Genomic DNA, 17,324 nt, shown 5'->3' with positions numbered 1-17,324 from the left:
GTAGAATGTTAGAACCTTTGTGGTTGGGAGGTTCTGCTCTGACAGGTCGGTTCTCTGTGTTCAGGGGAACTCTGGTCTCGGCTTCAGTATCGCAGGAGGAACCGATAATCCTCACATCGGGGACGACCCGTCAATCTTCATCACCAAGATCATCCCTGGAGGAGCCGCCGCCCAGGACGGACGCCTCAGGTACACACACGCACACACACACGCACACACACACACACACACACACACACACACACACACACACACACACACACACACTCTGACTCTCTCTCTCCCTCCAGGGTAAACGACAGCATCGTATTCGTTAATGATGTTGACGTGCGTGAGGTCACTCACTCCATTGCCGTGGAGGCCCTGAAGGAGGCGGGGCCTGTTGTCAGGCTGTATGTCTTACGGCGACGCCCACCAAGTGAACACATCACACAGATCAAACTGATGAAAGGACCGAAAGGTAAACTATGAGAGGAAGAGAGGAGGTGAGGAGGAGAGGTGAGGAGGAGGTGAGGAGGAGGAAGAGAGATGAGGAGGTGAGGAAGAGAGGTGAGGAGGAGGAGAGGAGCAGGAAGAGTGAGGAGGAGGTGAGCAGGAAGAGAGATGAGGAGTAGGAGAGGAGGAGGAAGAGAGATGAGGAGGTGAGGAAGAGAGGTGAGGAGGAGGAGAGGAGCAGGAAGAGAGATGAGGAGGTGAGGAGGAGGTGAGCAGGAAGAGAGATGAGGAGGAGGAGAGGAGGAGGTGAGGAAGAAAGGTGAGGAGGAGGAGGAGAAAGAGAGGTGAGGAGGAGTTTGGTTGTTATATAACAGTGTATTTTTGTTGCTCTGTCGCCCTCTGGTGGAGATTCGGTGTGTTTGTTTTATAACGCTTCTTTCAGAACCACATTTCAGAACATGTGTGCTTCTTTGAGGGACTCTACCTCCAGTGGTTCTGGTTTCAAACGTCCCGGTTCTGTGTGGTACAGGTCTCGGCTTCAGTATCGCAGGTGGTGCTGGGAACCAACACGTTCCTGGAGACAACAGCATCTACGTCACCAAGATCATCGAGGGCGGGGCTGCACACCGCGATGGACGGCTACAGATCGGGGACAAAATCCTGGCTGTGCGTAAAGTCACATGATACAAGATGGACAGGGAGGTAACCTGACTTCTGACCTCTGACCTCTGACCCCGACAGGTGAACCACATGTCTCTGGAGGACGTCCTGCATGAAGACGCCGTGTCGGCCCTGAAGAACACGGGGGAGGTAGTCTACCTAAAGGTGGCCACTCCCACCTCGCAGTACATCCACCCGTCCGATCGCTACAGCCCCCCCGACCTGACCAGCTGTACGTGCATCTGTCACACATGGTGGAACGTGTTGAGCACCAGGAGCAGTGACGACCAGGTCCTGATCAGTTCTCTGTCTTTGCAGCCTATATGGAGCCAGACTACATGTGTGATTACCCACAAGCCCTCCCTCCTCCGTCGCCTCGACGATACTCACCCATCCCCCGGGGCATGATGGGAGAGGATGACTACTCGCGGGAGCCTCGCAGAGTTTGTGTGCAGCGTGGCTCCACTGGTCTAGGCTTCAACATCGTTGGTGGAGAGGATGGAGAGGGAATCTTCATCTCCTTCATCCTCGCAGGAGGACCAGCAGACCTGAGTGGAGAGCTCCGGAAAGGAGACCAGATCCTCAGTGTGAGTACACAGACCAGGTCCTCAGATCCTCAGATCCTCAGTGTGAGTACACAGACCAGGTCCTCAGGTCCTCAGTGTGAGTACACAGACCAGGTCCTCAGTGTGAGTACACAGACCAGGTCCTCAGGTCCTCAGTGTGAGTACACAGACCAGGTCCTCAGACGGGATCTCCAGAACAGGTTCTCAGAAACCAGGGGGCAGCACATAGACAATGAGCACCGTGGCAGCGGTTCTCTCTGAACTGTGCTCGCTCTGAATCCCCCATCATGTCTTTGACCTCAGGACATTTGAGTGTCTTAATTATCTGTCGTCGCCATCTTCTGGTGACGGTCTGTGTGTGTCCAGGTGAACGGCGTGGACCTGAGGTATGCGACACATGAGCAGGCGGCGGCCGCTCTGAAGAACGCAGGACAAACGGTTACCATAGTAGCACAGTACAGACCAGAGGGTGAGTTCACTAAAAGTCACTGATCTGTGTGACGCTGTGACTTGGACGTTTTGGTTACCATGGTGATGTCGTGTCCTGCAGAGTACAGTCGCTTTGAGGCAAAGATCCATGACCTGAGGGAGCAGATGATGAACAGCTCGTCTGGGAGTCTGAGAGCCAACCGCAGCTTCTACATCAGGTAACGTGTCCCGGGTCACAGGAAGCTCACATTCATACTTCCTGTTAGAGTTAGAGGTCATGTGATGTCTCGCCGTCATCTGTGTACACGTCGCTGTTTCAGGGCCTTGTTTGACTACGACAAGCAGTGGGACTGTGGCGTCCTATCACAGGCTCTGGACTTTAACTTTGGCGAGGTTCTTCACGTGATGGACAGCGCAGATGACGAGTGGTGGCAGGCGAGAAGAGTGAGCCAGCAGGGGGAGCTGGAGGAGCTGGGATACGTCCCGTCCAAACACAGGTGAAGACGCTGATGTCTGATTGGTGCTGGTTGTGACGTCACTCCTGGAGTCTCAACATGTGTTTTTGTTTCAGGGTCGAGAGGAAGGAGTGGTCGAGGATGAAGAGTAAAGGTGAGCTGACCCCTGACCCCACCTTAACCTCTGACCTCACCCTGACGCTATTCATTTTCCATGCACATTTTCTGCAATTTTTTTAACTTTAATATTCAATATTTAATATTCCTGCACATTTTCAATTCCTCTGTATATATTGAAAACCTTTGCAAATGTTTAATTTCTCTGTAAAAGTTAAATTTTGCTTCAATTGTTTAATTTAATTACATTTCCTTGATTCCTCTGTACACATTTAAATTCACAGTCATCTCCGGCCAACTTCTGTCGTCTTTTTCTCCCTACAGGTAGAGAAGGGTTCGTTCACAGCTACGAGCTCATCACTCAGATTGAGGGTCAGTGTGACTCGTAACCTTTGACCTTACTTTCTAATGCGGTTGACAGTTGTTCTGTTGTGATGACAATAAAGAGCAGGTGAAAGTAATTTTCCTCTCTCTCTGTGTCTTTAGTGGACTACGCTCGTCCCGTCATCATCCTGGGGCCGACCAAAGACAGAGTCAACGACGACCTGTTGTCCGAGTTCCCGGACAAGTTCGGCTCATGTGTCCCTCGTAAGTTTCCCTCCTCAGGTGTTGACAGGAAACATCAGGCGACGGACAGGAAGTCAGTTGTGTGACTCTCTCCCTCTGTAGACACAACTCGCCCTCGGAGGGACTACGAGGTCGACGGGCGGGACTACCACTTTGTGTCGTCACGGGAACAGATGGAGCGGGACATCCAATCACATCGCTTCATCGAGGCGGGGCAGTACAATAACCACCTGTACGGGACATCGGTGCAGAGCGTGAGACAGGTGGCCGAGCAGGTGAGACAGGCTGGTTACTATGGCGATATTTGTAAAAACGCGACGCTGACGACGTTGCCTGTGTGGTGATTCTGGGATATCAAGGTTTCTGCAGTTTCATAAAACATTATTATAAACATACTATGACTGGTTGTCACGGTGACGATCACTGTTGGGATATTGGGATGTTTTGGTTGCTATAGTGACGTGTGGTGATGTTTTAACGAGTGTGTTCACCAGGGCAAACACTGCATCCTTGACGTGTCAGCCAACGCCGTGAGGAGGCTTCAGGCGGCTCAGCTCCACCCCGTCGCCATCTTCATCCGACCGCGGTCCCTGGAGAACATCCTGTGAGTCTGTGAGGTCACGACACCGTTACTGCCATGCCAGCTTACACCTGTATAACCGAGGATGATGTGTGTGTGTGTGTGTGTGTGTGTGTGTGCAGGGATCTGAACAAGCGTCTGTCGGAGGATCAGGCGAGGAAAGCTTTGGAACGAGCCGTGAAGCTGGAGCAAGACTTCCTCGAGTGTTTCACAGGTAAAAAAACATTTTACTTTTAAATTCATTCATTCAATGAAAAAAAACCGTGAGCCTCAGTGTGTGTGTGTGTGTGTGTGTGTGTGTGTGCACGCAGCCATTGTGCACGGCGACAGCTTCGAGGAGGTCTACCACCTGGTCAAAGCCGTCATTGAGGAGCAGAGCGGCCCCTACATCTGGGTCCCTGCCCGCGACAGACTCTGATTGGCACCTTCACCATGGAAACGGCTCCCCGCCAGGCCTCCCACAGCACCTCCTCCTCAGAGGCGTGGCCTGATGGAGAGCAGACTTTGGTCTTTTCACCATTTTAGTTACTTACAGTCACGGGAGGATGACAGGGGAGCTGATTGGGTGACTGCTGCCGCCGTGGCAACCGAGGGAGAGAGGACGTACCGTCTGTCTCTCTACGTGTGTGTGTGTGTGTGTGTGTGTGTGTGTGTGTGTGTGTGAGGAGAAGATGCAGACGAGTGATGGACTCGTGTATTATCAGTAAATAATGAATCAGACACATTAGAGTTCAGTTGGTATTGAAGTATTTATATTATACTATTCATTTATTTATCTATTTATTGATCGATTGATTGATTCATGTGATGTGAACATGGTGAGCGTGTGTGTGTGTGTGTGTGTGCGTGTGTGTGTTTGTGTTGTGTACATAAAGACTTGTGTGACTGTACATAAAACCATGGGGCTCAAACACACAGTCTATTCAGGGCTTATCAAACAACCACTGGACTACAACACCCACAGTCCTCCCCCACCACACACCCATCACCCCCTCTGTTGCAGTGGAAAGTGCGGACAGGAAGTAGATCAAACACTTTTTTAAGGCCGAGGACTACATTTCCCATGTTCCCAGCTGCAGTGACGTCTACAAATATCGACAGCACATTGGACTACATTACCCAAAAGTCCTAGCTGAAGAATGCTGCCATAACTGTGGACTACACTACCCATGATTCACTGCTGAACAGGACAAGAATGGAAGGACAAGCTGGGGGTGCAGCCAAAGCTTACCTGGGCATGGTGGGGGGGGCGTGGCATGGTCACCTGTCACCCTGCCCACTCCTGTGTCCCTCACATTGGCCTCTATTACCCACACTGCTTTGGGAGTCCTGTGACCATGGCAACTGGGACTGAGGATGGATCCAAAGATCAGGGTCATGTGACTAATTCTAATAATTAATATAATGATCATAATTATTGATGATGTAATGTCATCACACACACATATATACATACACACTAACACACCCACACACACATATATACATACACACACACACACACATACAGTATATACATACACACTAACACACACAGACACACATACACACACACATAAACATACACTCACACTAACACACACACACACACTTGTTGTATAATGACAATAAATTATTATAAGAAATTAAACTGAGATATGTGATGAGAGGGTGAGAGAAGAGGGGGTGAGAGTGAGAGATGAGAGGGTGAGAGATGAGGGGGTGAGAGTGAGAGATGAGAGGGTGAGAGATGAGGGGGTGAGAGTGAGAGGGTGAGAGATGAGGGGGTGAGAGTGAGAGATGAGAGGGTGAGAGATGAGGGGGTGAGAGTGAGAGATGAGGGGGTAAGAGTGAGAGATGAGAGGGTGAGAGATGAGGGGGTGAGAGTGAGAGATGAGAGGGTGAGAGATGAGGGGGTGAGAGATGAGGGGGTGAGAGTGAGAGATGAGAGGGTGAGAGATGAGGGGGTGAGAGTGAGAGATGAGGGGGTAAGAGTGAGAGATGAGAGGGTGAGAGATGAGGGGGTGAGAGATGAGAGGGTGAGAGTGAGAGATGAGAGGGTGAGAGTGAGAGATGAGAGGGTGAGAGATGAGGGGGTGAGAGTGAGAGGGTGAGAGATGAGGGGGTAAGAGTGAGAGATGAGGGGGTGAGAGATGAGAGGGTGAGAGATGAGGGGGTGAGAGTGAGAGATGAGAGGGTGAGAGATGAGGGGGTAAGAGTGAGAGATGAGAGGGTGAGAGATGAGGGGGTAAGAGTGAGAGATGAGAGGGTGAGAGTGAGAGATGAGAGGGTGAGAGATGAGGGGGTGAGAGTGAGAGGGTGAGAGATGAGGGGGTAAGAGTGAGAGATGAGAGGGTGAGAGATGAGGGGTTGAGGGATGAGAGGGTGAGAGAAGAGAGGGTGAGGGATGAGAGGGTGAGAACTTGTGTCTGTGAGAAGATAATAAAACATCAGAATGAAACCTGTTTAACGTTTTCAAATGTTCGTATGTTTTATTGTTGGAAGCAGCCGAAGCGTCACGTGTTCAAACTGACTCAGGTTCTATTGGTTGAACACCACACATCCACTGAAGTTAGCATGCTAAGCTGCTAGCCTTGGCCTGGCTTGTCTTGCAGTACCACTCCGTACCTCAGGAGGGCTGAGTGTCCAGTGGACCACAAAGAAGCTGCTGATGATCATATTAGCTCCATAGCGACGCACTCAGACGTCATGGTGAGTGATGACATCATCAGTGATGTAATCATACTCTTCAACACACGGGGTCATCTCCATGGAAACGGCGGATTTGTTTCCTGTGGACGATTTAACAAGTTCAGTGTTAATGTGTGTGTGTTACTGTGTGTATGTGTGTTACTGTGTGTGTGTGTGTTACTGTGTGTGTTACTGTGTGTATGTGTGTTACTGTGTGTGTGTGTGTTACTGTGTGTATGTGTGTTACTGTGTGTGTGTATGTGTGTTACTGTGTGTGTGTGTGTACCCGTCATCCTGCTGCAGCACATCGACATCATGATGACGGAGCAGATGCAGAACAGACAGACAACCACTAGGAGGCAGAAGAGTCTGAACACAGAGGGGTGAGGAGGGGGAGGAGGGGGAGGAGAGGGAGGAGGGGGAGGAGCTGTGGAGAGACCACACCTGGTTTTGTTTATTTACAGCTGGTATGTGTGTAAAGTGAAAACAGGAAGTGATGTCACAGACCTGCGACCCTGAGCCAGCTGTGAGGAGAATGGTACAGATCAATAGAACACCTGTAGTTCCCTTCGTCCGTCTGTCTCACGTCTCTGAAGATCCACTCAACCTTTTTTTCGGACAAGAGGTGAGACTCGTCCCTGAAGAAATACGCTGCTTCACAGTCCCAGCTTCTGTTTCTACAGCACAGTGTGACATCACTTCCTGTACACACAGGAAGTGCAGGGATCTGCAGAATAACTTGATCATCTGAAGAGAAGGACACACCCACAGGTAAACAAACAAACAAACAGTTCGTCTTTGGACGCTCTTTGAGGACTGTACCTTGGACACTGATGTTGACCTGTTGACTCTTTTGTCCATCGCTGGTTTCACACCAATAAACTCCAGAGTCTGAAGACGACAAATCTGAGATGCTGCAGGACGAACCATCCATTGTCCAAAAGTCCTGTCCACATCCTCCAGTCTGTCCTCTTGCTGTCCTCTTCACTTTATGCCCCCCTGTCTGTCCTTGTGTCTGTCCACCTGTCTGTCCTTCTTCAACACAACTCAGAGACACTGAGTCTTTACTAAAGAACTGCTGAAGGTTTGGACTGACACTCAGAGAGACTGAAGGAGACAGTTACATTTAGTAACCATATTAGTAACAGTTAGTTACAGGTAGTTTTACTTACAGGTAGTTTAGTTACATGTAGTTTAGTTACAGGTAGTTTAGTTACAGGTAGTTTACTTACAGGTAGTTTAGTTACAGGTAGTTTAGTTACAGGTAGTTTAGTTACAGGTAGTTTAGTTACAGGTAGTTTACTTACAGGTAGTTTAGTTACATGTAGTTTAGTTACAGGTAGTTTAGTTACAGGTAGTTTACTTACAGGTAGTATAGTTACAGGTAGTTTAGTTACAGGTAGTTTAGTTACAGGTAGTTTAGTTACAGGTAGTTTACTTACAGGTAGTTTAGTTACAGGTAGTTTAGTTACAGGTAGTATAGTTACAGGTAGCTTTACTTACAGGTAGCTTTAGTTACAGGTAGTTTAGTTACAGGTAGTTTACTTACAGGTAGTTTAGTTACAGGTAGTTTACTTACAGGTAGTTTAGTTACAGGTAGTTTAGTTACAGGTAGTATAGTTACAGGTAGCTTTACTTACAGGTAGCTTTAGTTACAGGTAGTTTAGTTACAGGTAGTTTACTTACAGGTAGTTTAGTTACAGGTAGTTTAGTTACAGGTAGCTTTACTTACAGGTAGTTTAGTTACAGGTAGTTTAGTTACAGGTAGTATAGTTACAGGTAGCTTTACTTACAGGTAGCTTTAGTTACAGGTAGTTTACTTACAGGTAGCTTTAGTTACAGGTAGCTTTAGTTACAGGTAGTTTAGTTACAGGTAGCTTTAGTTACAGGTAGCTTTAGTTACAGGTAGCTTTAGTTACAGGTAGCTTTAGTTACAGGTAGTTTAGTTACAGGTAGCTTTAGTTACAGGTAGCTTTAGTTACAGGTAGTTTAGTTACAGGTAGTTTACTTACAGGTAGCTTTAGTTACAGGTAGCTTTAGTTACAGGTAGTTTAGTTACAGGTAGCTTTAGTTACAGGTAGTTTAGTTACAGGTAGTTTAGTTACAGGTAGCTTTAGTTACAGGTAGTTTAGTTACAGGTAGTTTAGTTACAGGTAGCTCACCTGCAGTAACTGTCAGTCCAGACAGCAGCAGCACAGACACACCTGCAACAAGAGGTCAGTGAAAACGTTGCACACCATGGTGGTGAAACATGATGTTATCAGCATATGTCCTGGTACAGTAATAGAAAGATGCTGTGTCCTCTGATCACCTGTGGACTGCTGCCACCTAGAGGCAGGTGAGGGGACATGTCCACTCAGACTCATAAATAACAAGAAAGAACAAAAACAGCTGATGGATGACGTGATGGACGGATGAATGCAGTGTGTGTTGGACTCACCCAGCAGCAGAGACACAGCCTTCATGTCTTCTGGAGGACGACTGAGCATCGGTCTGAGTCGCAGCTTCACTTCCCCGTTAACAACCTCAACACGTCACCAACCTTGTGTCCAAAAATATGTTGACACGTGAGCAGCTCACTGGTTCACCAGTGTCTTCACCTTCTATGTCAGATCATTGTCAGCTATGTGATAGTGACCATGGTTTGATTCCCAGATGTGACGACATGACACTCAGAACTGGTTGAACAGGCATTTAATTACTCGTTCCTTATTCATTTCTCACTCATCATTCTCTGTCACGTCTTTATTACTTGTCACATTTTCTTTAATATAGGACAAGATGGTGAATGTCTGTACATTTGTCAGTCTTCTGCACAATTTAGGTTACCAGCAGGTGTTAGCAGGTGTTAGCAGGTGTTAGCGGTGACCAGCGGATGTTAGGGACATAACTTCAGCTGTGCACCTCAGTGTCATCAAGTGTTTCATGATCAACAAAACAGGCTGAACTTGAGGGTACGCGAAAGGTAAATCTGACTGGCTCCTGGCTTGTATGGCAGCACTATTAAAGTACTATTAAAGTACTATTATAGTACTAAAGTACTGAAAACATGTGGCGGCTCAGCAGATCAGACATCATTACCTCTGTGTTATGATGTCTGATCTGGACAAGATGGAGAACACGTTCTTATTAATGCAGACCACCAGTTGATGTTATCGGATGTTAGTGACCACCAGCAGATGTTGTCCTCAGTTGTGGACTTCGCGTCATCAGGTGTTTCAGCCTCCTCTTAGGCTGGCCCACCACAGGTCGATCAGACCTGGGTGTGGGTCTCTAACATCTTGGGACCAGTTGGGATCTTTCCAAAACCTCCACAGAGCAAACTGTTGCTTTCCAGCCTCGTTGCTCTGCCTCAAATTCCATGTTTGCATATGTCAGCCTCTTCCTCTCGTTCATCAACATTATCCTCGCAGGGTTCTGTCGATTCTACAAAGTAGACATGTGATGGGACTGTGAGCCCCTGGCCCACGTCCACCAACATCTCCATCCGAACACTCCTGGTCAGTGGAGGAGACTCGTTGTCACACCTTTCTAACTCTCAGCATTAATTTGTTCCTAACATTCAGCAACGTATGAATATAAAGTTATGACCAGAACAACAGTGATGTAATAATATTATTCATGACAACGGCACAACAAGGTCACAACAACAACCACAGATATCGATAAGAGTTCAGCAGTGGTAACAGATCTGGGTCCTACAGCTCTGGACTGGCAGATCAAATTCAATGATGGGAGTGATCCACCATTAAAGGAGTTGGATCAGTGAAACTGCTTCTTCTGTTGTTGATCGTCTCATCTTCGCCCTGGATTCCCTCTGCAGAGGAGACAGAGGACAATGAGACAGAGACAATGAGACCAACAGAAACAAACAACAAGAGACAAACTCTGACCTTTGACCTCAAGCTCCAGTAATTTCTCTCTCAGGAATTGGCCTTTGTCTCTGAACACTCTGCAGCTGTAGGTGTTGCTGTCACTGACTCTGGGGCGTCTCAGGGTCAGACTGAGGTCACCGGTTCTCAGTGCGTCTTCATTCATCTGTGTTCGGCCTCTGTAATCCGGGTGCTGTTCTTCAGACTCCTCAGGCTTGTTACCAAAAACATGGACCTTTTTTTCAGGTTCATCAAGCCACCATTTCAAGAATGAGTCCTCAGGAAGGTCAGGAGCTATGAAGCGCAGCAGGACAGACTCCGCCCCTGATTCCACCTCCACCTTTGGGACTGAGAGGATAACAAAACAGGGTGAGAGGGGGCGGAGATCTAGAAAACAAACCCAGGTGTTGGAGATGATCAGAGCTACCAAGTGCTCCGGTGAATTTAAAAATGTTTGTTTCCATCAAAACAAATGGAAATGAATTTTAGAATTTGTTCAGACTTCCATTTGTGTTGTGCGGATTAGTTTTGTGTATTTGTTGCTGTGGCGATGACAAAGGTAAACTGATGATGTGGCATTCCAACGTGGAAGTGAGAGAAATGGAGGTTGACCATCTGTGAAGTATCGGTGCAGGTCTCTTCAGCTGCTCTGGTCACACACAGTCATGTGATCAGTCTGGATTAGTTGTGTGTTGTGTTGCGAGGGAGTCGACATGTGATGTGTTTGGTCAGAGCGTTCACAAAGAGACACATCTATAGAGATAAGTCTGAAGCTTCATGTTTGTTCATGTTTCATCTGATCCATTCGTTTTAGTTTCACTTTGTCATTTAGAAACTAAAGAAGTTAGTCTGACAAACGTACGTCCTGCTGTCATCACCTACGTGGGCGGAGTCTACCTATACTTGACTGTGATTGGGTAGTAGTCTTTCTTTTTTAAAGATGAATGAAGCTTCATCTGGTTGCTATGGTAACATCATGATGGTATTACTAGCAGCATCACTACCTCCAGGCGCAGTACTCCACAGTACTACAGTGCTACAGTACTCCACAGTACTACAGTGCTACAGTACTCCACAGTACTACAGTACTCCACAGTACTACAGTGCTACAGTAGTCCACAGTACTACAGTACTCCACAGTACTACAGTACTCCACAGTACTACAGTGCTACAGTACTCCACAGTACTACAGTACTCCACAGTACTCCAGTACTACAGTACTCCACAGTACTACAGTGCTACAGTACTCCACAGTACTACAGTACTCCACAGTACTACAGTGCTACAGTAGTCCACAGTACTACAGTACTCCACAGTACTACAGTACTCCACAGTACTACAGTGCTACAGTACTCCACAGTACTACAGTACTCCACAGTACTACAGTACTACAGTACTCCACAGTACTACAGTGCTACAGTACTCCACAGTACTACAGTACTCCACAGTACTACAGTGCTACAGTAGTCCACAGTACTACAGTACTCCACAGTACTACAGTACTACAGTACTACAGTACTCTACACTGGTTCAAATGCTCCACATAAACGTCCTTGTGGTTCAAACATTTTATCGGTGGAGGTGCAGACTGCAGCGGCTTCTTCTTCTTCTTCTTCTATGGTTTAAAGTGTCTCTACTTCCTGTGATTGGCCCAACTAAGTGTTTTAACTGTGAACCAACAGAACCAGGTTCAGTTGGATCCAGTCCCAGAACTCCTCTTCTGGTCTGAGGAACCATTCACAGCTGAAGTTCAGCTTCAGACTGAACTGACGAGTCTGAAGCTCTGAAACAAACCAGGAGTGAACGAGTCCTGAATTTAATTGTATTTCAACATTTAAATGTTTGGATCTTATTTAAAAAAATGAATTTCTTTGCAGACTTAAATCTGATTAGAAGGTGATACAAACTGATTTGGAGTAGCAGTTCCACACAGTGTTTAAAACACATGTTCAGTCCAGAAGGCCCGTCTCACTGTGTCTGCAGCACTGACCTTTGACCTGTAGCTCCACTTGTTTTGTCCTCAGGACTTGTCCGTCCCTGCTGACGGTGCAGCTGTAGGTGTTGCTGTCACTGACTCTGGGGCGTCTCAGGGTCAGACTGAGGTCACCGGTTCTCAGTGCGTCTTCATTCATCTGTGTTCGGCCTCTGTAATCCAGGTGCTGTTCTTCAGACTCCTCAGGCTTGTTACCAAAAACATGGACCTTTTTCGATTTTTCAGGTTCATCAAGCCACCATTTCAAGATTGAGTCCTCAGGAAGGTCAGGAGCTATGAAGCGCAGCTGGACAGACTCCGCCCCTGATTCCACCTCCACCTTTGGGACTGAGAGGATAACAAAACAGGGTGAGAGGGGGCGGAGATCTAGAAAACAAACCCAGGTGTTGGAGATGATCAGAGCTACCAAGTGCTCCGGTGAATTTAAAAATGTTTGTTTCAATCAAAACAAATGGAAATGAATTTTAGAATTTGTTCAGACTTCCATTTGTGTTGTGCAGATTAGTTTTGTGTATTTGTTGCTGTGGCGATGACAAAGGTAAACTGATGATGTGGCATTCCAACGTGGAAGTGAGAGAAATGGAGGTTGACCATCTGTGAAGTATCGGTGCAGGTCTCTTCAGCTGCTCTGGTCACACACAGTCATGTGATCAGTCTGGATTAGTTGTGTGTTGTGTTGCGAGGGAGTCGACATGTGATGTGTTTGGTCAGAGCGTTCACAAAGAGACACATCTATAGAGATAAGTCTGAAGCTTCATGTTTGTTCATGTTTCATCTGATCCATTCGTTTTAGTTTCACTTTGTCATTTAGAAACTAAAGAAGTTAGTCTGACAAACGTACGTCCTGCTGTCATCACCTACGTGGGCGGAGTCTACCTATACTTGACTGTGATTGGGTAGTAGTCTTTCTTTTTTAAAGATGAATGAAGCTTCATCTGGTTGCTATGGTAACATCATGATGGTATTACTAGCAGCATCACTACCTCCAGGCGCAGTACTCCACAGTACTACAGTACTCCACAGTACTACAGTGCTACAGTACTCCACAGTACTACAGTACTCCACAGTACTACAGTACTCTACACTGGTTCAAATGCTCCACATAAACGTCCTTGTGGTTCAAACATTTTATCGGTGGAGGTGCAGACTGCAGCGGCTTCTTCTTCCTCTTCTTCTTCTATGGTTTAAAGTGTCTCTACTTCCTGTGATTGGCCCAACTAAGTGTTTTAACTGTGAACCAACAGAACCAGGTTCAGTTGGATCCAGACCCAGAACTCCTCTTCTGGTCTGAGGAACCGTTCACAGCTGAAGTTCAGCTTCAGACTGAACTGACGAGTCTGAAGCTCTGAAACAAACCAGGAGTGAACGAGTCCTGAATTCAATTGTATTTCAACATTTAAATGTTTGGATCTTATTTAAAAAAATTAATTTCTTTGCAGACTTAAATCTGATTAGAAGGTGATACAAACTGATTTGGAGTAGCAGTTCCACACAGTGTTTAAAACACATGTTCAGTCCAGAAGGCCCGTCTCACTGTGTCTGCAGCACTGACCTTTGACCTGTAGCTCCACTTGTTTTGTCCTCAGGACTTGTCCGTCCCTGCTGACGGTGCAGCTGTAGGTGTTGCTGTCACTGACTCTGGGGCGTCTCAGGGTCAGACTGAGGTCACCGGTTCTCAGTGCGTCTTCATTCATCTGTGTTCGGCCTCTGTAATCCAGGTGCTGTTCTTCAGACTCCTCAGGCTTGTTACCAAAAACATGGACCTTTTTCGGTTTTTCAGGTTCATCAAGCCACCATTTCAAGAATGAGTCCTCAGGAAGGTCAGCAGCTATGAAGCGCAGCTGGACAGACTCCGCCCCTGATTCCACCTCCACCTGTTCCACTGAGAGTTAAAAAAACTGGACTTACAGATCAGTATCTGCAGCAGCACATTTTTCATCAGTTCAATGTTTTAAGTCTTGTGTATTAATGAGGAGACGGGACCTGAAGAGGACGGTGGCTCAAACACCTCCAGGTTCACCTGGTTGTGTGACGCTTGTCGACCTAAAAGACATGTTCACCATCACACAAGGAAAAAAACAATTACACTTCAAGACTGACTTGTATGTCACATCAGTGTGTCACATTACTACCAGTGATCCCCTGACACCTCAACCATCCAACAAGGGGAACTCCTGCTGAGCAGCAGGAGCCTGAAACCATCCTGGATCTAAACACTAAATCCAAGAACCGACATGAGGAGAAACCTAACCCCTACCTCTGGAGCTGATCTCTTATCAGTAACCTTACTCTGCCCTGACTGATCTCAACCAGCAGCTGAAGAGTTTTACCTTGACCCCATTGGACCTGAGCAACCTCCCCTGCAGGACCAGGTCCAGATGAACGCAGACTACAGGAGGTTCCTTCTTTTTCCTTACACCTAACTATCATGCTGAGCGTAACTGACAGGAAGTATGACCACGAAGCTTCTCATGTTTCACCCCAAGTGAGGGACTGGCCAACAACTTCCTTCCTCTCCTGACTGCCCCCCCCCCCCCCCCATCAGGTGCCATAACAACTGTTCTCATGACCTGTGTTGTGTCAACTGTTGTGAACCATCTGAATCCACCAGATGATATCACAACACACACACACACACACACACACACACACACACACACACTACATACCTTCTATCTTTCTTCTCTTTACACAATAAATGATGATGATGATGATGATGATGGCAACAACCAGACCGAAGACAATTAGAACTTTGTCCCGAACTGACAATGATTCTACAACAACAACAATTAAAATTTAGAACAAAGTACAATGAAAACAAATTACACATTTACTCTGATCTCTGACCTCTGACCTGTAGGAGCATCTACTCCTTTGACCTCTGACCTGTAGGAGCATCTACTCCTCTGACCTGTAGGAGCATCTACTCCTTTGACCTCTGACCTGTAGGAGCATCTACTCCTCTGACCTGTAGGAGCATCTACTCCTCTGATCTCTGACCTGTATCTACTCCTCTGACCTCTGACCTGTAGGAGTATCTACTCCTCTGACCTCTGACCTGTAGGAGTATCTACTCCTCTGATCTCTGACCTGTAGGAGCATCTACTCCTCTGACCTGTAGGAGTATCTACTCCTCTGATCTCTGACCTGTAGGAGCATCTACTCCTCTGATCTCTGACCTGTAGGAGTATCTACTCCTCTGATCTCTGACCTGTAGGAGCATCTACTCCTCTGATCTCTGACCTGTAGGAGCATCTACTCCTCTGATCTCTGACCTGTAGGAGCATCTACTCCTCTGACCTCTGACCTGTAGGAGCATCTACTCCTCTGATCTCTGACCTGTAGGAGCATCTACTCCTCTGATCTCTGACCTGTAGGAGCATCTACTCCTCTGATCTCTGACCTGTATCTACTCCTCTGACCTCTGACCTGTAGGAGCATCTACTCCTCTGATCTCTGACCTGTAGGAGCATCTACTCCTCTGATCTCTGACCTGTATCTACTCCTCTGATCTCTGACCTGTAGGAGCATCTACTCCTCTGATCTCTGACCTGTATCTACTCCTCTGATCTCTGACCTGTAGGAGTATCTACTCCTCTGATCTCTGACCTGTAGGAGCATCTACTCCTCTGATCTCTGACCTGTAGGAGTATCTACTCCTCTGATCTCTGACCTGTAGGAGTATCTACTCCTCTGATCTCTGACCCGTATCTACTCCTCTGATCTCTGACCTGTAGGAGTATCTACTCCTGTGATCTCTGACCTGTAGGAGCATCTACTCCTCTGATCTCTGACCTGTAGGAGTATCTACTCCTGTGATCTCTGACCTGTAGGAGTATCTACTCCTGTGATCTCTGACCTGTAGGAGCATCTACTCCTCTGATCTCTGACCTGTAGGAGTATCTACTCCTGTGATCTCTGACCTGTAGGAGCATCTACTCCTCTGACCATCAGTTGAATGACTGTTTGGTTCAGGTCCTGTCCAAGGTATCTGGCAGTGCAGGTGTAGTTGTCGCTGTCGTTAACGGAGGGTTTGGTCAGAATGAGGCTGAAGTTTTTGCTCCACAGAGCGTCCTCCCTCATCGATGTTCGGTTGACGTATCGCTGGTCCTGTCGCAGCCGGTCTTCGCCCTCGTGCGTTTGACCGTGAACGATGGTTATGTTCCTCCTCCACACGACTCCAGTCACATTAGGGACGTCACTGTAGCAGGGCAGCAAGACAGACTCCGCCCCCTCATACACCTCCACACACAAGGCATGCTGGGAAACTGAGGACACAAACAGACACAAGAGATCATCCACCAATCTCCAGGAATTTGTTCCTCCTCCCCCTTACCTCCTCCATCCTCACCTGTTCACCTCCTCCCTCTTCACCTCCACCTCACCTGTTCACCTCCCTCTTCACTTGTTCACCTCCACCTCACCTGTTCACCTCCCTCTTCACCTGTTCACCTCCTCCCTCTTCACCTCCACCTCACCTGTTCACCTCCTCCCTCTTCACCTCCACCTCACCTGTTCACCTCCCTCTTCACTTCCATCTCACCTGTTCACCTCCCTCTTCACTTGTTCACCTCCACCTCACCTGTTCACCTCCCTCTTCACCTGTTCACCTCCTCCCTCTTCACCTCCACCTCACCTGTTCGCCTCCTCCTCACATTGATGTATTTTCTTACCGAGCAGGACGATCACGATCACGTTCAACGTTTCCATCTCCAGGTACATTTTTACCTTGATGACTTGTGAATTCTTTCACTTTCAACAGGAAGTCTGCATTTCTTAACTTCACAATAAAAGCATTTCATCAATAAGTAATTGTTCAAACTTCACAAACATTTTATTTACAGCACAGCTTCTGTTTTATTTTGAAAGTCTATTGCTTCCTGTGTCCTCCCGATCAGCCACACCTGCTCAGGCGAGAGAGAGAGAGAGTGAAGACAGACTAACTCGCCCACTTGTTCTCCAACCAATCAGAGATAGACA

General features: G+C 47.4%; 3 protein-coding genes across 9 annotated transcripts in view; 1 reads left to right on the top strand and 2 right to left on the bottom strand.

Moving 5' to 3' along the window:
- The window catches only part of dlg4b (discs, large homolog 4b (Drosophila)), a 19,673-nt gene extending 14,234 nt beyond the window's left edge, over window positions 1-5,439 (top strand). For 2 of the 3 annotated variants that reach the window (XM_069518866.1, XM_069518867.1), the window contains 15 exons: window positions 65-189; window positions 291-460; window positions 965-1,101; window positions 1,177-1,327; window positions 1,414-1,682; window positions 2,028-2,130; window positions 2,212-2,308; window positions 2,411-2,587; window positions 2,662-2,699; window positions 2,987-3,034; window positions 3,149-3,250; window positions 3,332-3,504; window positions 3,724-3,833; window positions 3,932-4,023; window positions 4,121-5,439. In XM_069518866.1, coding sequence (XP_069374967.1) covers window positions 65-189; window positions 291-460; window positions 965-1,101; window positions 1,177-1,327; window positions 1,414-1,682; window positions 2,028-2,130; window positions 2,212-2,308; window positions 2,411-2,587; window positions 2,662-2,699; window positions 2,987-3,034; window positions 3,149-3,250; window positions 3,332-3,504; window positions 3,724-3,833; window positions 3,932-4,023; window positions 4,121-4,227 — 1,899 coding nt within the window. In that variant the 3' untranslated portion in view covers window positions 4,228-5,439. Of the gene's footprint in view, window positions 1-64; window positions 190-290; window positions 461-964; window positions 1,102-1,176; window positions 1,328-1,413; window positions 1,683-2,027; window positions 2,131-2,211; window positions 2,309-2,410; window positions 2,588-2,661; window positions 2,700-2,986; window positions 3,035-3,148; window positions 3,251-3,331; window positions 3,505-3,711; window positions 3,834-3,931; window positions 4,024-4,120 lie in introns of all 3 variants that reach the window. The other variant, XM_069518865.1, reaches the window with a different exon arrangement.
- Window positions 5,440-6,253: 814 nt separating this feature from the next.
- On the bottom strand, window positions 6,254-9,012 carry LOC138406393 (Fc receptor-like protein 5). Its single transcript, XM_069518561.1, has 6 exons — window positions 8,920-9,012; window positions 8,642-8,683; window positions 7,302-7,586; window positions 6,987-7,226; window positions 6,766-6,906; window positions 6,254-6,580 (listed from the first exon to the last, which is right to left on the bottom strand). The coding sequence occupies exons 1-6, from the start codon at window positions 8,966-8,968 to the stop codon at window positions 6,489-6,491; spliced, it is 849 nt and encodes a 282-aa protein (XP_069374662.1). The 5' UTR covers window positions 8,969-9,012; the 3' UTR covers window positions 6,254-6,488.
- Window positions 9,013-9,158: 146 nt separating this feature from the next.
- On the bottom strand, window positions 9,159-17,200 carry LOC109644714 (butyrophilin-like protein 2). 5 transcript variants are annotated; one of them, XM_069518558.1, is made up of 8 exons: window positions 16,981-17,200; window positions 16,268-16,856; window positions 15,014-15,118; window positions 14,328-14,387; window positions 13,897-14,226; window positions 12,342-12,671; window positions 10,373-10,699; window positions 9,159-10,296 (listed from the first exon to the last, which is right to left on the bottom strand). In XM_069518558.1, exons 2-8 carry the CDS (start codon window positions 16,425-16,427, stop codon window positions 10,205-10,207), a joined length of 1,404 nt encoding a protein of 467 aa, XP_069374659.1. In that variant the 5' UTR covers window positions 16,428-16,856; window positions 16,981-17,200; the 3' UTR covers window positions 9,159-10,204. The 5 variants fall into 5 exon arrangements, with proteins under 5 accessions (XP_069374659.1, XP_069374657.1, XP_069374661.1 ...); XM_069518556.1 differs by having other exon boundaries at window positions 16,268-16,612; window positions 17,018-17,162; XM_069518560.1 differs by having other exon boundaries at window positions 16,268-16,612; window positions 16,981-17,048.
- Between the last annotated feature and the right edge of the window lie 124 nt (window positions 17,201-17,324).

Source organism: Paralichthys olivaceus, chromosome 22, assembly GCF_024713975.1.
Source record: "Paralichthys olivaceus isolate ysfri-2021 chromosome 22, ASM2471397v2, whole genome shotgun sequence".
Taxonomy (NCBI): domain Eukaryota; kingdom Metazoa; phylum Chordata; class Actinopteri; order Pleuronectiformes; family Paralichthyidae; genus Paralichthys; species Paralichthys olivaceus.
Note: the sequence above shows the minus strand (reverse complement) of the source record. Positions and strands in the feature narration are given on the sequence as shown.